The 25757-nt window shown below is 36.4% G+C and overlaps 1 protein-coding gene and 1 pseudogene across 3 annotated transcripts; both read left to right on the top strand.

Annotated features, from left to right (window-relative positions):
* Positions 1–12649: 12649 nt before the first annotated feature.
* On the top strand, positions 12650–18525 carry LOC126598804 (uncharacterized). 3 transcript variants are annotated; one of them, XM_050265170.1, is made up of 8 exons: positions 12650–12856; positions 13415–13457; positions 14335–15230; positions 15351–15866; positions 16034–17170; positions 17302–17626; positions 17712–17973; positions 18090–18525. In XM_050265170.1, the coding sequence occupies exons 3-8, from the start codon at positions 15108–15110 to the stop codon at positions 18346–18348; spliced, it is 2622 nt and encodes an 873-aa protein (XP_050121127.1). In that variant the 5' UTR covers positions 12650–12856; positions 13415–13457; positions 14335–15107; the 3' UTR covers positions 18349–18525. The 3 variants fall into 3 exon arrangements, with proteins under 3 accessions (XP_050121127.1, XP_050121128.1, XP_050121129.1); XM_050265171.1 differs by having other exon boundaries at positions 12650–12834; XM_050265172.1 differs by lacking the exons at positions 12650–12856; positions 13415–13457 and adding an exon at positions 13795–13986 and having other exon boundaries at positions 14335–14502; positions 15067–15230.
* Positions 18526–20389: 1864 nt separating this feature from the next.
* On the top strand, positions 20390–23988 carry LOC126598811 (CRAL-TRIO domain-containing protein YKL091C-like; annotated as a pseudogene).
* The last annotated feature ends 1769 nt before the right edge of the window (positions 23989–25757 follow it).

Below are 25757 nucleotides of genomic sequence, written 5' to 3' on the forward strand. Positions count from 1 at the left end.
ATGTAAGATATCATTTGTCCAAATGATCACAAAATATTAGAGGGGGGTTATAAAAGCTCTTTGTGACCAGTACAAAATCATGCAAGAAGGATTTGCAGATCCGTACTTGAAAAGTGTCATTACTTTTGTAATGATCATGGAGTGCATTTCTTAATCCTCCTATAAACTTTTCCTGATTCATTTTTTACTAGTTGAAAATAAAGGATTTAGGATAAATTACAAATTGGCAATACTAGAAAATAAATCAAAACAATCATTTGCCTACAAGACAAGGAAACCTACACTAAATCAAATCATATCCAAACCCTAATTAAATCATGTAAAATTACTAAATAAATCGTATCCCTGAAATACTTTCTTTTTTATTTTCCAACACCCCTCCCCTTCAAACTCAAGATGTGAAATCATAAGTTTACGAAGAAGAAAATAAGATTTAATTTGAAACTTCGTAAATTCAACACCTCCCCTCACATGGGACCACACATTAAGTGAGTCACACGTGTCGAAAATCTTCACAGATAAGCTGAAACTAACGCCAATATTTTCGAAGGCTCAACAAATCACAATCTGTCAAAACTAACGCCTCTTTTTGAATGCTCAGCTGGAACTAGTGCCAATCATTTTAAAAGTCCAGCTAGAACAAACGCCTTTTTTGAAAACCCAACTAACAAATCATAATCCTCAAAACTAACGCTTTTTTTTTTGAAAGCTCAACTGGAACTAACGCTAATCTTTTTGAAAGCCCATTTGGAACTATCGTCATTTTTCGAAAGCTCGATAAATAAATCTCCTGATATGGTGGAAGTGGAACCAATGCCTCTTTTCGAAAGTCTAGTTGAAACAAACGCTAATCCTTTTGAAAGCTCAACTAAAACTAACGCCTCTTTTCGGAAGCCCCAACCATCAAATCTCTTTTTTATTGCAATTTTTTTTTCGTTCTTCTTGTTTTGTTTTTTTTTTTTCTTTTCTTTGTTTCTCTCCCAAACTCATAACTAAACTAAATTAAGAAGAAAAATCAAATAAAGCACATAAGGCTCCATGATAAGAAACGGATCCTATCATGCCATTTTTTTTTCTCTTTTCCTGAGGCAGCGACATCACAACTTTTTCTTATTCTTTTTTTTTTTCTCTTCTTCATGGCAATGGAAACTTATCTTCTCCTAACAATCGTAGACAATTTTCACCTCAGGTTCATGGCATATGGGTGCACGAAGAAAATTAGCTTCGTGCTCTCACAGGGAAGCACTCATAGAAAGGTTCAACCAAGAATCGAATTCTGCTATGATATCAAGTTGAAAATAAAGGGTTTATAATAAATTTAGAATTCTCTACAATCTCACAATTCTCAAATAATAACTTTAATGTTGTAGGCATAATTTACTGAACAATTATGGAGGCCTTAGAGAGAAGGGTGCGGCAATAAGTAGAGAGAAAGAAAGAGATGTGTAATTATGGGTGTGTGTTATTCCACCCCATTGTGTCTTTATTTATAGTAGTAGGGAAGGTTAATTCCTTTCCCTTTAGGATTACAACATTTAATAAGTAATCTACTCCTAATAGGAATAAAAGAGATATTCCAAGATATGTTAGGATTTACACAATCACATTCATAATCTAATAGGACTACAACACTCCCCCTTGAGTGTGTAAATACTCAAGTAAATGGCGCATCAAGTCTTCAGTGATGAAGCAAGTATAGTTGATGAAGTCGTCGGCACAATGAGAGAATGCGAGTCTCAAATCAACGGAAGAATGCATAAAAAGTAAAACTCATAAAACATCGCTATGGTAAAACCCAAGATGGGAGAAAAACCCATAGACTAAGGAGAAAAGTGAGAAGTTGCATTAAGTCAAAACTATACATCTTTTGGACGCAAGTAGAAGAGCTCACAAGGGTATGACCAGCCCAAGATGGGTGCCTCGTTAAAACCTAGTTAGGTAGCAAAAACCTAGTGGGAAAAATGCTCCTAATCGTAAGGGAAAATAGTACATTAAGATCAAGTGAATATACTTTTAGATACTCCCTCTGAGTTTAACATAACTTCCAAATGAGAACTACAAGCATTGCATATGATAGTTAGGCATATCAATTCCTCGAACAAGCTTCTAGAAGATTGAATTCGGCAATGACGTCATGTAGAGGTCGGCAAGGTTGTCTAGGATCGGCTTGCATGACTTCAATCTCTTGATGCTTTGTTGATGTAGATGTAAACGCAATATGTCTTGGTGTTGACCTTGTTGATGTATCATGGCTTGGTCGGGTTAATACATGCGGCATAATCTTTATGAATCGTCATTGGGATTCAACAATGGATGAAAACATAGCAAGTACTTCGAATATGCTCAACAAGAACTCCTAACCATGTCTCACTTGTGGCATAGTGAAGTAAGGTGAGTCTTGGAACAATTCAAAGATTTCGCAACTAAGGTCATATCGTGGACCTCCAAGATATTGCGATATCCCTTAATGGTAAAGGCATAACCATTCGGGGATTTTGCCTTGTGCGAGTTTGATAAGTAACATACGTCAGCATAACTACAAGGCAAGCATCATTTTGAGGATCAGGGGGGTTGGATCCGCTGAGATGCGTTGGGATTTGCCCATGAAATACCTTCAGGGTATGTCTTTAATACCAATTCAGTGGATGCGTGTAGGCGCGGTGCTGCATCTTTACCAAGATGAACAACAAAAGATATGTCCTGTCTAAATACAATGAGCTAAGTACAACGAAGTGCAAAGTTGAACTTAGATATGGAATTTCGGATTCCATAACCTCTTCAAGGATCCCATTTGCATATAACGTATGGACGATCAAAGGTATACTCAAAAGTAACACACTTGGGGTGTAGTTTGACTGGTAGACCAAAATACCGTTAGAATAATGCTTCAACTTCGGGTTAAGGCATAAATGAGTTTTCCCAATATCCTTCATCTCAAATTCCATCTTCAGGTGCGAGGCAGTTTTATCAAGCTATTCCGAAGCTTTAGTCAGATTCGTGTTAACGACATAAACTGTAACTCTAGCAATTTGGAATAAGACTTCATAGTTTAACATGCAAGGGCATAATTCACATCTCTAATTGATCAAATAATCACTTAAACGGGTATACCACGTCCGTCTGATTGTAAGTGAACGCCTCAAACAAGTAAAGAGGGTGTTCCGTGATTTTGAAACTATTTGAACCAGTCCATGTAATTCTTCAAAAACTTACATGTAAATCTCCGTATCTATATCCCCATGTAAAAAACACTAACCACATTTCATAATGCTACTATCAATCACAGGATGTTTTAAGAGAAACCTTGTGTCGTAAGGCGTGCATCATATCGCATTATTTCATTCATCTCATAACGTTTCATTTCTCATTTGTAACACAATAAAGTTACCTTAGGCAGTGTAGGAACTACAAGTCCAAAACACACTTTGGTAAGGAATTTGACCTGGATTATAACTTTAGTTGTCACCTAATCAACGGAACATAATTTGATATCGTCGCTTTTTATTTATGTCGGTAACTACCGTATAAATGAAAACATCATCGATGATAATCTCATTTCAACTCCATTTTCTCATCCAAACTAGTATACTAGACCAAGAACTTTTAAGTATTGGGAGAAATCCTGATTAATCTCATGAGATGAAGATGATTTGCGATCAAGTATGGATTCATTGTTGTGCCGTGTCTTCCTCTTCTAGGGAAGTGAATCCTACGAACCGAGTGATCTGTCATGCTCCAGGCCAAGACAGATTGATTGGTTATCTACCGGTGTACCGGACCGTCCAACAGGGGCGGCACACCCTCCAACAAGAGTGGCACACCCCCAAGGAGGTTAACTCGATGTCTATAAAGTACGTATATCCTTGCAAGCATGTTTACAGCTGGTATATGATCTCGTCACTTCAGCTAGATCAGAGGAATGCGTCTTGAGCAATATCACACTTGTGCGGTATAAAGATCGAGATGAGACATAGTAGGCAACGTCTACGCAAATTCACGTCGTTCTCTAGGAACGTTAATGTTCGTATCTCCCCCTAACGGCGGGAAGACTGTCTCATTAAAGTGACAACCCGTAAATGAGAGGTAAAGAGATCGCATGCAAGGGCTCGAAGAAAGTTAGTGTGAAGGAGAATCATGATCGACAAAAGATACACATCCTTCTTCGATGACCCATGGTGGTACATTACGGCATCGCAACTTGGCACATAGAATGCACACCCAAATGCGTAAATACGAAAATCATCAGGTTCGTACCCAGTAACCAATTGTAACATCATATAAGTTGGGTGGCAATAGGCTTTAAGGCGAACCAACATAACTGCGTACAAGGATTGCATAGCCTTAGGTAGAAACTGAAAACTTGGTACGTTGACCAAAATTCGGGCGATAATTTAAATTGCACTTTATGATCACTAGGCGAGGCTATTTGGGGTGAACATGGGAATTCAATGTTCAATTATAAACCCAAAATACATGCAATACTTTATCGAAAACCGTCGATATAAACTCTCCGGCATTATCCAATCTCCCAGACCTTAAGGGATAAGTAGGATGGTAAGCCCTTAATCGGCCATGAGGTTTAGCAGTAATGTTTGTGGACAAACATGTGACCAGTTTGTCGATTCATCAACCAAAACCATAAGTATTTTATATGGTTCGCATTTTGGTTGGATTAGTCCACATATATTCCCTTGAATCCACTATGAAAAATAAGTCATGTCGTATCTTTGCAAGGAATGATATAGAAATCAATTTCCCAAATGAGCAGGCTTTGGCAAAGTGTGCTTGTAGGCACAATATCCTTACTTCAGATAAGGAGATGGGTTGTAACATCATTGATCGACCTAAGTGTCCCAAAAAGTCGTGTTAAAACAAGTAAACTACTCAATCACCCAGCTCCAGGCCGGCCACATGTGGCGTGTTCCCAATTGGGAGACAACCTATTGGCCCCAAATCAAAGCTTTGGGCTCATTTTTGGAGGTTATGATCATTGTCATCTCGAATATCCTTAAAAACTCAACGTCAGGGAGAATTTAAGGTCCCTTAAATGGTGATTTAGTACCATTCATACAACGAGGAGTGTGCCAATGCTCTAAATCAGGTTGTTTAGACCTGAAGTCGTTGTTAGAGATGTGATTTAGGTGTAAAGTTAATGATTGGTTCTATGGGAATGAATCATCCATAAGTAAAGTTAGAACATTCGAGTTCTAAGACATGGTTTTCATGAAAATTGTCGGGTTTTCATGGGTGTATTGTTTTATGAAAACTTCAGGTTTCAAAGGCACTAAATGTGAAACTACAAGTTCAATTTAGTTTATGAACGTTTAGTTCATAAAAGAGAGGTTCCTGCAAGAACACAGAATGCAATATACAACTAATTGTAGTGGATTTGGGTTACTTCAAGAACTCAAGTATGAGTGCTTCGGGACTACGAAAGTATGTCAACGGTTCAAAGTAGAAAATAAATTATTGAATCGTTAATGTCCAAAAGTGATCTTCAGGTCAATAATTTTGGATTCATTATCAGATTAATGAACTGCAGGTCACTTTTAATTAATTCAATAGATAAGGACCATTCAGGGTCGATCGTAGAAGCAAAGATAATGACTTCGGATCATATTCACTTTAGATGGCTTCGGGCCAAATAATTAAGAAAATATAACCTAGTGTGGCTTTAACCAAAAACGTCCAAAAATATTTGGGTATGGTTAAGAAGCGAGGGATACCAAAATATGTCATTGGATCGAAAAAAAAACTTGAAAAGACACAGCCCAATAAGGGTGGGCTGGTAGTGTGAGGCCCGGCCTTACAGCAAGCTGCAGGCCTTGGGTTATATTACACGGCTGCATAGCAGCCCAAATTGGTTGCAAGTCAGCGAGCCAAAGAAGAAGACCGAGCCCAGCAATACGAGGCTGGCTGGTATTGGGCATTAGCCCGAAAAAAGGCCCAACATGCGCTAGTTTTTTTGTTGACACAATGTAAGCCTGGCTATTGCTGAGCAGGCCGAGATATAGGCTTCTAGAACAAACGGGGGTATGAAGCCCATGGACCCAATTGTAGCACAAAACTCAAAAGGCTGCCATGTCGCAAACCTAAGCTTCAGGCTTGGCGGCGTGGCTCGGATTGGCTCAAAGCCACAAAAACAAATCCCTGAGTTTTTTTTTCTTTTTTTTTTCAACATCTAGGGTTTGGAAAACCCTACTTGCTTCTAATTTATTTCGATACTTTGACTCACAAATTTCACATAGCATATATGCGTAATGCATGAAACAAATATATATATTGACAAATATATAAACACATACAATATATATATATATATATATATATCGGAAGGAAAATATAAACATAGGGGTTTCATGCATCATGGGGAATGTTTTCATGCTTCAAGGTCGTTTGAAATATCTTACTTTATTTTAAGCGTACCTGATTGGTAGAAAACAACAAAAGCCTTTGAATTTGTAGATGTTCCTTCTCGAAAAGCCGGAATTACATCTCCAACGCGTTGTATCACGTTCAACATAGAAAAATTAAATTGAATCAATAACATGTAGATAAATTCAAAATAATAAATTAATCACAAATAGAATGATTAAAACGTAATACTCCCCTGATTGAAGAATAAACTCTCTTTTTAGCGCAACGTCAAGAGCGTGCTGATAACGTGTTGTATGCATAATTTACAGAACAATTATGGAGGCCTTAGAGAGAGGGGTGCGACAATAGGTAGAGAGAAAGAAAGAGATGTGTAATTGTGGGTATGTGTTATTCCACCTTATTGTGCCTTTATTTATAGTAATACGAAAGGTTAATTCCTTTCCCTTTAGGATTACAACATTTAATAGGCAATCTACTCCTAATAGGAATAAAAGAGATATTCCAAGATATACTAGGATTTACACAATCACATTCCTAATCTAATAGGACTGCAACATTTAATACTTTATTCTTCTTCATAAGGAGGTATTTATAGGATTACAAATGAGCAATACTAGTAAGTAAATAAATCAAAACAATGAAACTAAACCAAATCAAATCAAATCAAAATCCTAATTAAATCATATAAAATCATTAATGGCTTATTATATTAACACCCTACAAATTGTTGAAAAAACCTCATATACTTAATACACCCCATATTTTCTTTTTCACTTAAAAATTATCTTAATACACCCCACCTACTTTCCTATAATACCCTCACACTCTACATTCTCAATATACACCTTATATTTTATATATAGACCCCATATTTTCTATACACCCTATATTTCTCATATCTTAGGCTCTGAAATTTTTATTGTTGCACATTGTAATAGTTTTATGTCCCCCGAAGCTAACTTTGTCCTCATTTTTTGAACCTTAGGATGGACCCCAAGGTGGACATATTGTACCCCATGTTCATATCCACATCCTCCCATGGAAATGTGGCGACTTCGAGAAAAATGATGAGATTTATGATGCAGTAAGATTGGAACATCTATCTCAAGTTTTATTAATGCGTGCTAATTCGTATGTTTTAGCCTCAAGTATTTACTATTTTTGTGTTCAATGATATAACTAGATGAAAAGGAGCAGGAATTAAAGCAAAAACTTAATTTAGACCAGGAAATGAAAGACAAAAGCCTCGAGGAAATGACACAAGAAGCTGAAGAGTACAAAAAGTGTTTTAGAAGGTAGAATATATATTTCAGATGTTCCGATATGCGGCACAAGCATCTTACTATAGTGCAAGAAAGCACCATTAAAAATCACCACTACCTAGTTGAAAATCACCATTAAAAAATAAACCTTTTTTTTTACAAACGTACTCTCACATGGCAATTAATATATTTCAGTTCAGTTTGTAAAACATAAATCAGTCATAATCAAGACATATCGTTTCAGTGGTGAGCGTTATTTACTGCAAGAGTATGCTAATTTTGTGCAACCGATGGCATGGGATGTCCTGGTGCCAAACGTAGTTGTACAAAACAAAAGGAGTCAATTAGCTTTCAAAAACAACGTTCAATGTTGCAAAAAAAAGTAAGTCAACTCTTAGTACCTGTATAAAGTGATTGTCATTGACTAAACCAATTGCAATCTTAGGAAGATTAGTGGCCTCATCATCTCCTAATACATATAAAGGTAGGAATGAGAGGCATTCCAAAAAGGGATAAAAAAAATCACCACTACACGATAACATGAAGCTATAAGATGGCCCATATCTGGTATGCTCATCCAGTAGAGTTCTGATGCATATGAATCTTCAAAATAGTTAAGTGCTTCTCTTTCCAACCAAAAGCTTGCTCATATAGGAATGGGCAACCACATACTTCCACCAATAGGTCCTTACGTACCCTTAGTCATGAATCTTGACCAAATCTCATTGCCCCAACTATGACTCTATATCCACAATTACCATTTCCAAGGACATCAATTGCAATAGTAATGTATTGCTTTATTACCTCAGGAAACTATCTCTTATATTGATTCGTAGGGGTGGTCGAATTGCGTAAAATTGAGCTATAAGTCTATATAGTAATCAAGGGTTACTTAGTGAAGTTACAGTTAGTATATCAAACACCACAACTATAAAGATAAGGGCATACTGGTACCTTTAATTTGCGTGGTCTTCCTCTTAGTTTCTTTTTAGAGGGTTGTGCTTGGCTATCATGACTTGAAAAAGCTTCTACAATCTCAAAGGCCGATGGCAAACGACGAGTAGAAGTGTCAACTTTACATGGACGTCCTTTGGTTTTAATTTTTTTAACTGGTTTTGTAAGTGTCGTGGAACTTGGGTTCATCAACTCCTCTATTTTAATGCATAGTTGTCGTCTAGATTCATTAGTTTGACCCTCAAACCAGTTGACAAATCGTTCACCCCTATAAGGTCCAATATATCCATTCATATGTGGATATCCAGCATCAACTATATAATATTTACCTACACCACAATTGTAAAGAAAAACAAAAAGATTTTTGTGTTCGTAAGATAATAAATGAATAAACATATTCATATAGGACTAAAGTTGATTACTAACTAGAAGAGGGATAAGGAAATTTCAATTATGTTGTTCTCAAGGCCTCTATAAATATACGTGAATCATGAGTAGCACCCTCCCATGTAGCCCAAACAATTGTAAAACACATATTAAAATCACATACAACCATAACATGTTGAGTTGTGTTTCCTTTTCTACCAATATATGGTACTTGCATTTCTCTAGGCACCACAACTGGGACATGTGTTCCGTCAATTGCCCCTATGCAACCTTTAAAATATGGCCAATATCAATTGTCATCCTTAATTTTATTTGAAACTCTCTTGAATTGCCGATCATGTGGGCATATAATATCGGTGGCCATGCGAGAAACAACATCTAATAATATCCCAAACCACCTAGAAACAGTCTTACTGGAGCGTTGAAACCTCTCTTAGATAATTCTATTAGTGTGCCTATGACCTAATGTGTTAAGAAACATTGCTAATGCTTCTTCCAATATTATATCTCCAATTCTTTTTAAGCCATAATCATGCTTCAAAGTCTCTAATAAGTCCTTAAAAACATGATGTTCAATCTTAAATTGTTCATGGCATCTTATGGGATGACCATTTAAAACTTCCATTACCCATCTATGTCCTGTATATGAAGAAGTCCTACAAGGTACTTTGTCAACATACTTTAACCATTCAGACACAGTCGTGACACAGCCTGCAAAAACCAATTGATAAAATTCGTCATCACTTCCATCAGTAGATGTGTTTGTATTGCTACTGTCACTACTACTAATACTCATATGTGTAAACACAAAGAAATATTTAATAAAAGAGCAATATACATTCATGGCAAAAAATAAAGATCACATTCTAGAGAAAGTTATAAAAATCATATAATTAAAAACATTAAAAGCAAATGTTCAAACAATCCATTATGTAATAAATACTTATTCAATCACAAAAAAAAAAAAAAAAAAACCATCTCGAAATACGATAATCCTAAAATAAATGTGACGATTCAAACTTTCTTGCTCTTAAGCCACATAATTTGTCTATTAGATTGCTTCAATGCAACAAACATCTCTCTATTTGTTCTTTCAGTGAAGATATCAACAACTTTCATAAAGAGCTCGTCATCATTCACAACTTCAGGCATTCCTTCCAAAACTTCCATCACTTCCTCAATGCTACAACCAGGCTTATCTTTGCTTTTAGAACAATTGTTTATAGCTTGTAAAATACCATCTAATTGTTTTATCATCTTGGCCCCAATTCCAACTCTTTTAGAATCCCCTTGTTCTTTTTGTTCATTTTCCTTGTGTTGAAGGTTGAGCAGGGGAAGGTGTCTCAGCATCGACTATGTCGTCAAGTCCATCATTATTAACTATTTCATTCTCCAAATCATCTTGACTGTCTTTTTGTTCACCTATTGGAGCTTTCTGGACATTATTACTCATCAACCTTTGTGAGGGTGCCCACGCACCTACACCTGTAACAACTCCTTCTTCAAACAAAATGTCAAGTTGGTCAACATTTTTCAATCCACTATTTCGATATTTTGCAACTTCAGGATTATCCTGAAATATTACCAACTAGAATTAACAAATTGTGATAAAAGAACATAAATATGAAGTTGAATTCTCCATTGATTTGAGATAATAATTTCTCACCTTCACTTTTTTCTCCCACCACTCATCACTTGCAATTATAGTTTGCTTCACAGGATCTCATCCTAAGCCAGCCTCTTTATCAACTAAAGATGTCCAAAATTTCCATTCTTTCTTAAGTGTTGTCCATTTGTTCTTGAGTTGTTTATGAACATATGACCGTTGAGTAAGGTCATTAAATTTCTTAATAACATTTTTCCATCCAATCCTATTAAGATGACCGCCTGTTTGATTTCCGGCGAATGTCTCAGCCACACAAATGCTTATAAATGTCTCAACACTTGCATCACCCCACATTGCCTTGCTTTTTTTTTTTTCATTGCCTTCCCCACATGCATTTTGTACATCCTTAACTATATTTTTTGACATATCTATGAAGAGAAAGAAAAAAAAACCATAGCACGTAATAAGAGCATACACCATTGCTTATGTCCTAACTAACAACACGAAACTAAGTTAAAAACAATAATGCATGATTTGTAATCTAATACTTGCTATATAATGCAGTACACCACTGCTTGCAGTATTTGTGACCCTAACAAGAAACTAATTGTTAAGTTGTTGTAATTGTAAGTTCGATTTGTATGTGCCCTCGATTACTAATGTTTTTATTTTTTGGTTCTTTTGGGATTTTAGATTAACAGGTAGTACTGAGCATTTGTCGATGGAGGAAGTTGTTGGCATACATGAGGGATTTAAGCTCATGGATATTAACAACAAGGATAAGATTCTTGATGGGGATCTTCATATTATCATGGAAGCTGTAATAATCTATATGCATGTTGGACTAATAATTAGTTATGACTTGTGGGCTAATAATAATCTATATGTATATTCGACTCAAAGGATATGAAACCTTCTTGTTTGAATGACTGTGTGCATTGCGTTACTATTTTAAAGATCCATATAATGCTACAGATAATAATAAGAGGGCTTTCTTTTCTCTTAAACAAGGTGATGGTTTAAAGATCCATATATGCAGGGGACACTTATTCTCTATCAACAGGAGGCCGAAGGTTTGGCTTATGTTTTCTCCTTTTTGTTTCAATTCTGAAGCCATATTTTATTGCTTTCGAGTCAATTCACAACAATTTCGACAAAAAATTATATATATATATATATATATATATATATATAACCAATAAAATTCTCACAGTACATACAAATTTAAGATAAGAAATAACATACATACCTCCACAAAAATTTCAGGTTATGAAGATGTAGAGAGATTTGGGAAGATGGAGAGGAAGAGATGGAGACCAAGTGGACTACTCTAGCCTCCAAAATAATCTGAAAATAAAAAACCTTTTGTGTTTTCAACGTGCAACCCTAGAAAAAATTATTGATGGTAGTTTTGATGATTTTATAAAGTGGAATAGCATTGTAGACTTTGCAAATTAAAAAATATGGATAATTTTGGAATTGAAAAAAATTCATTAAATTGAGCAAAGTGTTTCCCTTGTTTTCTGTGTGCATCACTTTTAGGAGGACGCACCTCCTAGGTGCTTCTTAGAAAATGCTTCTTAGTGCTTCTACTTCTAGCTAAAAGCACTTTTAAAATGTTTGCCGAACGATAATTTTTTTAAATCTAAAGTGCTTTTACTCATTAGGAAGCGCTTTTGACTTTTTCAAAAGCACAACCAAACGAGTCCCGTATTCACTAAAGGTTTACATAGTCCTGTGTTCAATAAACATTGTCATAATCTTGGATTAGGATTTGTCAAAGCAGTTTCTACTACTTTCATCTGATTTTGGTTTGATTTCAACCACAGCTTTACAATTCCTTCCCAGTTATGGTTGAGGGGGAGTAATGGGAGTAGTGTATTGGTTGAATTAGTTAGTCGGTTGAGAGTTAAATAAAACTGTTGAGGGAACTATTGTAATAAGAAAAGGTTGATAAGGGTAATGTTGTAATAGGGAAATAAGGGTTGTTACTATATAACCTCTTGATGTAATTGCTTCAAAAGGTCATTGTGTGTAATACAAAGTCAGATTGCATATTCTCTCTAATTCTCTTGTTCGCACTACTTTCTTCTTACCTAAGCTTCTTCAATTCCTCCATAGTTAACAATAAATGTTCACAACGCAGAGGAGTATGGCAACATCAAACATGTTTAGGAAAACTGGATCAAGGGTTCTGCTCTTATTCTGATGAGCTGCATTGCGTGGAGTGTGTGGCTAATCCTCCAGGTGATCAGAAACTCGATTCAAGGTGGCACATTTTATACAAATACTAGCTTCTTGCCATAGGCGCTCTTTTTTTTTAGTTTAGTCTTGACTATTTTTTGGATATTTTCATTTTATTTGAAGAAAAACAAAACTTAATTTATGGTTTATAATTAAAAAAAAATTTCAAAAAGGTTAGTAACTTTGTAGGATTGTAATTGTATTCATTTTAATTGATAATACACGGTACAATATTTTAGTGGATATGATGTTGGGTTCCTACCCATGCGTCCCGGGTTCAAAACTCCTCCCTCTTCTTAAATATCATAATAAATTCTAGTCAAATAACTTTTTGTACAAGTAGACCTAGGTTCACATAGATTTACATAACCTAGCCCAATAGAATTCTAACCGGAGTCTCATATACTAACAAACTCCTTCTATGTAGGGGGTTTTAACTTAATTTGTCCTTGCTTAATAAACTGTTTTCTTTAGCTGTAAGAGGTGACGGGTATTTTTGATACCACCAAATCTGACTTCGTTTATATAGAGATAAATTCGAAATTGAGTTATTTGTTCAACTTTGGCATTTTTTGCTCCACAGGTTGCAGTGTCCAAAGTCTACCATGCGCCATTGTCACTAACCAGTGAGCGTTTTCTTCCATATATCGTACTTATAAGATATGTTCAACTACATAAATTGTGTAAAAAGAATGACCATATATTTGCTGTTGTGAGACATTATATTATTATATATACTAAAACTCAAACTCCCTTGGTATTGTTCTAGAGCAGTAAAATGGCGAGAATGCCCCTAATTTTTTCCTTCCTCTTCATTTTAATGTTGATTTTGTACAGTGATTTGACTGTTTTGTCCTTGCCGCATGCGCAACTCTCATTCCTCCACCTCTGATTTTTTTTTTTTTTTGGGTTTTTGCTCTACTTTTTCAGTACATACTTTCCACGTGTTGATCATCGGCAGTGTTTCTGTTGAGAGGATTTTTCCCTTTTTGTTTCGTTTTCACTCCTCTCTTTGTTCGCTTTTTCCTATCATTTTTCTGCTTCTCTCTTTAGCCTCTTTATGTTTCGTCTTCAGTTTTCTGTCTTTGTCTTCTCATCCTTGGTCCAACGCTTCGCACGCCGCCTTCTTGGCGTTTTAAGTCTTGCTGTTTTCTGGTTAGTTGTGTGTCTTTTTGGTTGCCCTTTTTTTTGTTAATTTTGTATTTAGAGTTAGGTCTTTTGTTTGAATTTGGGTTTAGTTGATTTTCAAGGTTTTGAGTTGGTTGCCATTTTTTGTTTCTAATTTTTTATTTAGAGTTAGGGTCTTTTGTTTGAATTTGGGTTTAGGTCTTTTGTTTGAATTTGGGTTTAGTTGATTTTCAAGGTTTCGAGTTGGTTGCCATTTTTTTTTTCTAATTTTTTATTTAGAGTTAGGTCTTTTGTTTGAATTTGGGTTTACCTGAATTTGAGTTAGGTCTTTTGTTTGAATGTTGCAATTTTAGTACTAACTGTTTTTGTTTTTAGGAACGAGTTAAAGTTGCAGAGTGACAAGCGATTGAACTGTGGTGTATGGCAATTGACAAGCGATTGAACCTTATGAACAATGTGCAGCAGAGCAGCAGCCATTACACAGCATATGATTCGTGAAGATCATCGTCATTGCCTGATGTAAAAGAGTAGAATTTTATATTGGTATCTTTCATCACTCGATGTGGAACGAACTAAACAATTATTATTGAAATATATGATTCGGATTATGTTACTCAATAGCATCAGTTGGGGTTGCATGTTTGTTGATTCATCATAATTGTTCAGTACTCCTTCGGCCCTTAAGTCAATTCTGATACTATTCATTTTACCCTTTATTTTGTTCTTATCATTAAAGCTCAAAGTTTTCAAACATTTTTTATTAATTTTCTTTTATTTTTAATCATGTCTTATAATTTAGCTCAAGTGACTTTTCACTTCTCACTTCCAAGTTCCAATAGAGCTGTGATTTTAAAAAAGAAAAAGTACTTTTCCCCTAAAAAGGAAGAAAAAGAAAAAGCACTTCAATCATAAAGTAATGAAAACATTGGTACCTAGTCGTCTTGGTGGCTGGAAGTTTTGTTTCTTTCTCTGTAGCCTGTATAGACTAGTCGTCTTGCTCAAGTTGTCCCCTACTTGATTGCTAAAATATATAAGTATATACTTAAACAAGAAGGAGAGCTAAGCTAATTGATGCCATTGACTTCATCACTATTCCTTAAACTCAAGTCACTGCGAATATCATCCGAAGATCCATCAGTTTGTACGTAATGGATCGTCAGGAGAGTAGTAAGTTGAACAATTATGGAGTTGCAGCAGCTCGACCCTTAATCAATATCGTCTTCTCTTGGTCACTTGAGGATGTTCTCAATGCACATCTTTACCGAAATCAGGTTAATTTGTGCTGTTTCTACTGTCCGGCGCTTCTAATTTCTTTCGTATTCGATCATGTACTTGTCAGTAGTATTGTAAAATTACAACGTCAGTTTTCCTTTCATTTCGTCAACTTGCAGGTGACAAAGATTCCTGATACATTTTCTACCGTGACGAGTTACATGAAATCTTTCATTCCTTCACTTGTTGAGGAAACGCATGCTGATCTACTCTCAAGCATGATGAATCTATCGCAGGCCCCTACTCTCAAAATTCTGACAGTTCAAACTTCAAAGAATCATGGACCTCCTAAAGACTTGTTTTATGATGTTACTTGTGTAGGAACATATGTGCCACAGGTTGGAGATCTTATTGCCTTAACTGATATTAAACCAAAATGCGTTGATCATTTGAACGGGCCCAGAATTTCCTATCTCATTGCATATGTTCATCGAAGTAGAGACAGTAATCTCTCAATACTCTCGTCAAAGCATATCGATACAGGAAGATACACGCATATCAAGACAGATACACTTTTTGCGGTCTATCTAGTGAACATGACAACAGCTGTTCGCATATGGAAAGCTTTGAACTTAAAAGGGGCAAATACAAGTTTAACTAAAAACTTGCTGCAACCGCAAGCCAATTCATCACAAGTATTTTTCCTGGACTCTTATCTCTACTTTAACATCTTTGACGAACTAACCCATCTTCATGCTTTTGCAATACTGATGTGATGACGTACTCTGATTGGATTGCTGACCATGTTTAGTTTGTACTCTGATTGGTTAACCTCACAATCTTTTGTCTTTGTCTCTTACAGGGTAGGAATTCGTGTTCAATTTGCTTTGACAACGAAAAATGCTACCTATCTGCTACATTTCATGCAATGTGCTCTGATCTAAATGATTCCCAAAAAGCTGCAGTTTTGAATTGTATTAGTTTAAGTAAATGCAACCACCGTAATACCATAAAACTAATATGGGGACCTCCTGGAACTGGAAAAACGAAGACAGTCGGTATGTCACTCTTTGCCATGGTTAAATTGAAGTGCAGAACATTAACATGTGCTCCAACCAATATTGCCGTGTTACAAGTAACAGCACGCGTGCTGAGATTGGTAAATCAGTCACTTGATTATGGTAAGTACGGGCTTGGGGATATAATTCTATTTGGGAATGAGCAGAGGATGAAGATTGATGATCATGATGACCTTGTTGATGTATTTCTTGATTATCGTACTAAAATTCTGGCCGAGTGTTTTGCCCCTTTGAGTGGATGGAAACATCGGTTAGCATCAATGATTGATTTACTTGAGGATCCAAAGGAAAAGTACGCTGCGTATTTGAGAGAAGAAAGGAGAAGACACAATCAGGGTGAAGAGGGCGATAATACATGGATGACGATGCTGAAGGGAGTGATAATGTCGTTAATCAATGGTAGAAACTCAACAAGTGACGATGATAATGATCTTATGACTTTTGAGGAGTTTGTGAAGGAAAAATTTGATTCCATTGGTGAGCGCCTCAAGATTTGTATGGTAAATTTGTACACCCACTTACCAACTTCTTGCATGTCCATAAAGGTAGTCAAGGACATGATTACAGCTTTGGATTTGCTCAACTCTTGCAAATATTTATTTGATGAGGTTGGTTTTTCTAATGAAAGGATGCAATTAGTTTGTATACTGAGGTCGCTTCGCGCATTTTCTGTTCCTATTTTGACTGACGAGAAGGAAATAGGTAATTTTTGCTTGGAAAATGCTTGCTTAATATGTTGCACTGTCTCGAGCTCTTCTAAATTGTACACAAAAGGAATGAAACCGATAGAAATATTGATGGTTGATGAAGCTGCTCAGCTTAAAGAATGTGAATCGTTAATTCCTTTGCAACTCCCCGGTCTTCGCCATGCTATTCTCATTGGAGATCAAAGGCAACTCCCCGCTATGGTGAAAAGCAAGGTCTTCATTTCGTCCTCTCCTCTGTGTTTTTCAGGTTTTTGAATACATACATACATAAATACACACACACACGCACACAAAAACACACCCACATCCACATTATCTAACAGTTTAGTACATGAACTTGTTAGATCTCCGAGAAGGCTGTATTTGGGAGAAGTTTGTTTGAAAGACTTGTACAGTTGGGACACGAGAAGCTCCTTCTCAATGTCCAGTATAGAATGCATCCTTGGATCAGTTTATTTCCTAATAGAGAGTTTTACAACCACCGGTTACTAGATGGTTCGAATGTCAATAAAAAAAGCTATGACAAGTGCTTTCTTTCGGGAAAAATGTACGGATGCTACTCGTTTATTAATATAGCCAATGGAAAAGAAGAATTTGATCGCGGGAGTAGCCAGAAAAATATGGCTGAGGTTGCTGTGGTCTATGAGATAGTTGCAAGCCTACACAGAGGTAAATTTTATTGCAAGTCAGTAGATTTTATGGCTACGAGTTCTTGAAGATTCTTCTGTGCGTAATTTTTATATCTGGATCGCAGAGTTCACTTGCACAAAGAAGAAGGTTAGTGTCGGAGTAATATCACCTTACAAAGCACAGGTTGATGCAATTCAAGCGAGGGTCAGAAAATACAGTGCAAACTCTGGAACTAGTGACTTTGCCCTAAGTGTGCGATCTGTTGACGGATTCCAAGGTGGCGAAGAGGATGTGATAATAATCTCCACAGTCAGATGTAATGAGAATGGATCTGTGGGATTCCTCTCGAATCGTCAGAGAGCGAATGTGATGCTAACACGTGCAAGGTACGCCTCATACAATACATGTTATTGTAGATTAGATGTCTGAATTTTTAGTCGTTTAATTTGTTGTACGTTATGTGTCTATATATACATTGACCAAAAAAATAATACACACGCAGGTATTGTCTTTGGATATTGGGGAACGAACCAACTTTGGTTAAGAGTGAGAGTATTTGGAAGAAGGTAATTGTTGATGCTAAGAAACGCAAATGTTTCTATAATGCTGAGGAGGACAAGGACTTGTCTCAGGCTTTGGCACTTGCCCTTGTGGATTCGAGCAGTTTCCGGGAAGTTGATCCCGCGGAGTTCCTTTCAAAACCGTTATCTTCTCTCAGTCTAACAGGAGAGCCACAGACACCATCAAGTAGTTATAGATGAGCTTAAAGCCAAGGCGGTGATTAAGCACTTAAGCTTGCTTAGTTGATGATGCATGAATAATTAGAAAACACCGAGGCTAAAACCTCACACCTAATATTAGGTGGTTCATATTACTTGCTGTAATATTTGATTGATCACTACAACTACTAAGGTAAACGTTTGGTGAGATTATAACAATATCTACTCCACTTATCCCACTACAACCGACACCGTTAAAATTTGGCCGAAATGGATGCTTGTTCATCAATTAAGCTACTGTAAATGGTAACAACGGTAATCGCTCCCTTCATATTACTGATTGCCCTAATCACTAGCTTGATTAAAGTCATCAACTATATATATTTTACGACACTTCTTTGTAACTCCAATTCAATAATTAGTGACCTCGTTAAAAAAACATCGTAGCTAAGTTAGAACTTAGAAGAGTGTAACCCTTATTGAGATTATTGATATCACGTTAAACTCTCCAATGCTAGCTCGTTAAAATTTTGCTAGGCACCTAATCAAAACGGGAAAAGAAAAAAAACAAAGTAGTAAAACAACATATTTTATGGTTGCTCCCCCTGATAATTGCGTGTTTCTAAATTTAGCTCAACACACTCGATATCCCACACCAATTTTTAGAAGGCGTCTTTGGCTAGGGTCAAGTAAAAAGGTCCATGAATTGCGGTACCATTAAAACAAATTTGTTAAACTTCAATTTCATGATTATCTCAGGCTTACGTGAGTAGATGAATTTCAATGATATGTTGATCGTTATGTTACCTTTGATGCAATGTATTACGTAAATGCATGTACCGTAACCAAATTTTTTTTACACTTTGACCTGAGTTATATGTACAATACAATTAAACAACATTAAATTATTATTTTTTATATACATGACAATTCTTAATTTGTTGGCTTTATGAAGGACAAGAGTTCTATTAGGAGTACGCCTCAGCCCGGATCGTTACGATTCGGTATGCCTGAAAGTACCGAATTACTACCGAACCTATAGGGTTTGGTTCTGTTCGATATGAAGACAAGTCGAATTCGGAATGACCATGGGAGAAATGGTCATTCCAAAGCTGCTCAGCCACACACAAATTTCTTATTGCTGATGCATCATTCGAATTCGAAACAGTAAACGTTCGTACAAAGAGGGTTGCTATCAAATTTAATGGTAACTTCACATCTATATTTAGTGAGTAGTAAATGCTTTTGATAATTTCTATTATTATCTTTTGTTTTAAAAATACTAATTACACTTATGAAAAGTAAATAATTTAATAAATAATAGTTTAGATTAGACATATCGGGTGGAGAATAAAAATATTCAAAATATCAATATGCCACATAAGCTTTCAAATTTAAATTTTATGTTTAAAATTTGACATCTCCTTTGAAGATGGTCTTACCACATAGATATATAAGAGTAACAAATAACATATCATTTACTCCAACCGAGATGTCAAAACTGACATGGAAAAAAAAAAAAAAAAAAAGCTAAGCTGGTATAGACAAAGAGATGTCAAATTTGAAGTTGCCTTCAAATATGGTTTTTGCTATTTCCAAAAGCATTCCACTTGCCTTATCTTAAATGCTAGCAAATTTGAAAATGCTAGCATATTCGTTAAAAATCTGATCAAAATCTATCATCAAAGATTGTAACCAAATTGTGACACGTGGCGCGACATGATTGGTTAAAAATCTTATCGGAAATCTATCCTCAACAATTCTAAAAAAGGTAACGACACGTGGCACGTCTGCATTGGATAAAAATCTTAGGGTAAATTACATTTTGCCCCTTCAGGTTTGGGATCGATTTCAATTTCTTACAACATGTTTAAAACATTTCAGTTTCATACATTGACTTATCGTTTTACTTCAATTTCATATATCCGTTAGAAAATCTGTTAAGTAAATCATTAAATGATGACGTAACAAATATGGAGTCCTCAACTATGGTGACGTGGCTGCTACATTTATGTAACGTGGCTAAAACGTAATAAAAAAATTTTAATTTTAAAACTTAGAAAAAAAATCTAAAACACATTCACCCAGATCGCCGTAACCACCCATTCCTTCCTTCCCGTCGACATTGTACCTCCTCAACCAGGCTCAACTGGTCCCTCGAGTTCCAGAGCTCTTCTCCTTCTCCATCATTGCTCTTGCTTTTGCAAGGACCTAGATCCGCCACGCCGTGAAAGTACCTTCCTTTTCCTCCTCATTCCTTCTCCCTCATCTTCTCCCTCCAAACCCCCATAAATTTCTGTACTTCTTCCAGAACCCATAAATCAAAATAAGCTTCATCAAGAAACTTCTTAGTATTATCCAACTTGCCCATCTGAGCATATGAAGACACCAAGAGTTCCACGGCAGAATCATTAGGTGTATGCCTATCACTCCTCATGCAATCAAACACCAATTTAGCAAATCTTGAAGCCCCATTTGACACAGAGACCTCAAAAGAGAATGTAAGTCCATACACTGCTCCAATTAACCTTATTGAGCTCAAAGAATTTCAACCCTAATCTCGGATCGTTTAACCGTTTAATAACCTCAAAAGCAATCGAAGGGGAAATGAAGATCTTGGAGTCTCGAACCCAGAAGGTTAGACGGGCTGTGAAGAACTGGAGGGTCATCTGCAACGCCGCGCCAGCTGAGCTTGGTTGAGGCGTGCAACATCGACGGGAAGGAAGGGATGAGTAGGTGCAACGATCTGGGTGAAGGTGTTTCATGATTTTTTTTTGTTGAGGCGTGAGCAAGCAGTGGGACAAGACGGCGGAGGATGAGCGGCTCTGGGAGCTGATATGCACCAGGCACTAAGCCAACACCGGCTGCGGCTGCGGCAGCCAATAGCTGAGATCTGTGGTCCTCGCTCTCGACGGGTTATGGCGGCTTCACGCCCACTACATCTGGCGTCTCAGCAAGGTGAAGGGGTAGGTGATGGGGGATAGGAGATGGGAGAAGGGGGTGGGCTCGGGTGGGAAAGAAGAAGGGGATCTTTTTTTTTTCTGTTTGTTTGTTTGTTTTTTTTTTTTTTAAATTTTTTATTAAGTTTTAGCCATGTTAGCATAGATGGGAACCCCATATTTGTCACGTCATCACTTAACAGTTTACTTAACAGATTTTATAACGGATGTATGAAATTGAAATAAAATGATAAGTCAATGTATGAAATTGAAATATTTTAAAGATGTTGTAAGAAATTGAAATTGACCCCAAACCTGAGGGGGTAAAATGTAATTTACCCAAAATCTTATCAAACTCTATCACCAAAAATTATCTTTTCGGACAATGACATGTGGCGCAATGAGAACGATTAAAAACCTTATTCGAAATTACAAATATAATTATTTTGCATTATTTTATAAAATAAAAAATACTAATATTTTATTGCATATTATCATGACTATTTAGTTTAAGGGTGAAGATGTAAAAGGTAGTTATTGTTCATTAAATGCGGTTAGTTGCCCTAGGGGGCCTTTGTCACGCTAGAATTGCTCTAACATGGTCATCTTTTACTCTAGTTTTTTAACAAATAATATTTTACACTAGGTATGTAAGATTTAAACTTAGCCACGCAATAAATCCATTGTAATGATGTGGTATTGAAATCATCATAAAGTGTTAATTAAAGTTGTGATATAAGCATTCATAACAAACCTTACTTTTGACCGAAAGCATTGGTACTCATGGCATCACTACCAACCCGAATTCGATCGGTGTGTGAGAAATTCATCATGCATTGCATCATTGACAATTTTGAAGAAGCTAACTCCAGCGTTATAGATTCGAAATCATACTCCAAAAAATAGGGCTATAAAACTCGTGAGTATTTCTCAGCAGAACTACTTGCTAGCTATTTATATATGCTCGAGGGCATGCAGGTAGTGTCTGAGATGGAGTGCAAGGAAACCATGAAGGATGAAGCAGAAGAAGCAGGGACACTGATGAGAATTCGTCGTGTGAGAGAATTCGTCGAAGGCAAAGATCCATCCTCCAAGGTGCTGTCTTACCAGTGAAAAAATACTTGCATATTTTTTAATTTGTAAGAATCGGTCTTGCAAAAAAGGGTGAAAATAGTAGTTCTAATTTCAAAAATGAAATTAATATATAGATAGTTTTTGGCTTATAACGTGATTAATTAGTGGTTAATCACTTCTCACAATAAGCTTGAGTACAAAGCCAAAAATTGAAAGCAACGGTAAATTAGAAATTATTATTCCTTTACTTGGAAGGATGGCTTGATTTACTTGAACCATGTCATGCTTTCTTTGCCAGTGCTGTTCTTCGGGCGCATTGATCTTGTGTTCTATAGTGGATGATCTGACGATAAGAAGGTTCCTGCGTGCTCGTGATTTGGATATAGAGCAGGCATCTGCAATGTTCCTCAAGTACTTGAAATGGAGACGCGATTTTGTTCGTAAAGGTTCTATTTCTGCTTCCGAGATTCCAAACCAAATTGCACAGAACACAATGTTTTTACAGGGATCAGACAAGAATGGATACCCCATAGCAGTTATCCTTGGATATAGACACTTTCAAGACAGCCTCAAGGAATTCAAGCGTACGTTTCCACATTTTTTCAAAATCTTCATACAATAAGTAACATTTCCTATGGCTCAGAAGAAATCTGATGAGTCTTCCAAATCTAAAAGTTGTATATTTTTGTATGTACAGGTTTTGTAGTCTATGGTCTCGACAAGATATGTGCAAAGTAAGTTTTTTTGTCACTCAACCGTGTTCCTAAGCGATTTCTTTTTCTTTTTGCCATTGCAAAGCTATGTAATGTAAGAGCGCAAGGATATGCAACGTGCGAAACATGTATAGTCCATAGACGATATGTTTTATGTGCTGAATTGAACTTCATGTGTCAGGATTCCGCCAGGACAGGAGAAGTTCATTGCCATAGGATATCTCAAAGGCTGAAGATATTCAAACAGCGACCTCCGAGGTTACCTTGGAGCTCTTTCAATTTTGCAGGTATCTGTTCAACTGCTTAACATTATTTTTCTATGTACATACAAGATTAAACAAACTTGCTAAGTTGCTAGTCAGATAATATATAAATAACTTCTACAGCGAAAGTGAAAACAAAAATATACCAGAAGGATAAAAATTGTCCCATAACATCCATAACTGTCTACTAATCGTTGCAGGACTACTATCCCGAAAGGCTAGGGAAGATGTACATCGTCCATGCGCCTCTCATATTCATGAGGGTTTGGAAAATCGTTTACCCTTTTATCGACAACAAAACTAAGAAGGTAAAATTAGCAATCTGCACAAGATGTTATTTAGCATGAGTGTATACAGCATTTCATACTCCAGAATTCAGATTATCTCGCTTCTCTGTGCAGATAGTATTCGTCGAAAACAAAATGCTGAAATCAACTCTGCTCGAAGAGATTGATGAGAGCCGGCTTCCCGAGATATACGGAGGCAAACTACCGTTGGTTCCCGTCTAGGATGACAAATATTGATGAACCATGCCAAGAGGAAAAGTGAACAAATTAAAGCTCATGTTTCTGCAGAAATCTCATTAAGTTTGCAAATGTATGGATAATATACATATAAATATGCTCTACAACATATGATTGTGTTTAAACTTGAAATTTAAAATAATGTTCAACTCTGCTCAATTTGTTAGAAGCTTTTTGCAGGTGTTAAAATATAAAATTGCGTGGATTTCGTGTGCTAATTTCTTGGAGTACGCTGTTGAATTTATGACCAAATTACATTGGGCCTTAAGTTAATCTCAATAGCCCATTAAGTGGGCCCTTTTTTTTGGCCCATGTGAAAAGCCACGGGTGTGGCTAGGGTTTTAATTGGCAGCAGCAGCTGCCTTTGTTTGATAGCAGCGGAAAATAGAGAGCAGCAGAGGAAAAGAAAAAGGGTGCCGCAACCCCACTTTTTGGAGAGAAGAAGAAAGTGCTCCTCTTTGGTTAGCAATCATCCATCAAAGTAATTGTTGTAATAGCTTTGAGATTTGTATAGAGAGAAAATTATTCATTATATTTCCTTCTGTATTTGTTTCTTTGGTGTGTGAGAGTTATTGGGTCTATTGGGGTTTTGGGTTGTGAGATTGCCAACACTTTGTAAACTCCCATTTAGTTGATAGTGGATTATTGGGTGAGCTCCTACTACTCCAAAGACGTACTCCAGTTACACTGACTGTTGAGAAACCTCGTTAAAATCTTGGTGTCTTTTATATTCTTTTCTTGCATTTCATTTGATATATTTCTTGTGGGTTAGCTTGAGTTGATCCCAATTGGTTTGGTGCTATCCTAGCACAACAATTGGTATTAGAGCAATGGTTGCTCTTGGGTACCGTCTAGTTGCTAAAGATGTCAAATAGGCAAGATAAGAATCCTTTTGGAAGCAGCTCCAGGTTTGCAAGAACTACGGTGCAAAGTTCGAAGTGGAAAAGTTTGATGGCACAAACAATTTAGGGATGTGGCAATGTGAGGTCAAGAATGTGTTGGCTCAACAAGATCTACTTGCCGTTTCGGGCTTGCTCTACAATTCGGTTGTGCCTTGCAAAAACTCAGAAGTATTTTGTGATGCGGGAGACATTGACAAATGTGTTGTGGGAAAAATTAGAAGACAAGTACATGATGAAGAGTGCGAAGAACCGGCAACACTTGAAGAAAAAGTCTATTGCTTCCAATACAAAGAAGGTACAAAAATTATTAGACACCTTGATGCTTTTAATAAGTTGATTGCCGATTTGATGAATTTAGATGAGAATATTAAGGGTGAAGATAAAGCCTTAATATTGTTGAATTTTTTTGCCCGACTCTTATGAGCATTTTGTTACCACTATTATGCATGGTAAATAACCTGTGAAATTTGAAGATGTGTCGAATGCCTTGATGAATTATGAAATGAGGCATAGAGATAAAAATCATAATAGTACCTCTGAGGCTTTGTTTGTTAGAGGTAGATCATCAAAGAGGAGATCTTTCTCTAGTAAGAAAAAATCATTTTCTCGACCTGGAGGAACTTCTAAAGGTAGAAAAAGTTTGGAAATGGATGAATGTGCTTTTTGTCATAATAAAGGACATTGGAAGAAAGATTGTCCTGGGTTGAAGACCAAAGGCAAAGTGAGTTCTAAAGCTAATGTTGCTAAGCATGAAAATGATTTTTCTGATTTTGCTTTAATTGTTTCCTCATCATTTGATTGTGCTACTAAGTGGGTATTGGATACGGGTTGTACTCATCATATGACTCCTCACAAGGATTGGTTTTCAAACTTATAAGAGTTTGATGGTGGTGTTGTTTTCATGGGAGATGACAATCCTTGCACAATAAAAAAGATCGGTACAATACGTTTGAAGTTGCATGATGGTATGGTTAAAGAGTTGACAGGTGTTCGGTATGTACAGAATTTGAATAAAAATCTTATTTCTTTGAGCACT

The sequence above is a fragment of the Malus sylvestris genome, chromosome 14 (assembly GCF_916048215.2).
Source record: "Malus sylvestris chromosome 14, drMalSylv7.2, whole genome shotgun sequence".
NCBI classification, from domain to species: domain Eukaryota; kingdom Viridiplantae; phylum Streptophyta; class Magnoliopsida; order Rosales; family Rosaceae; genus Malus; species Malus sylvestris.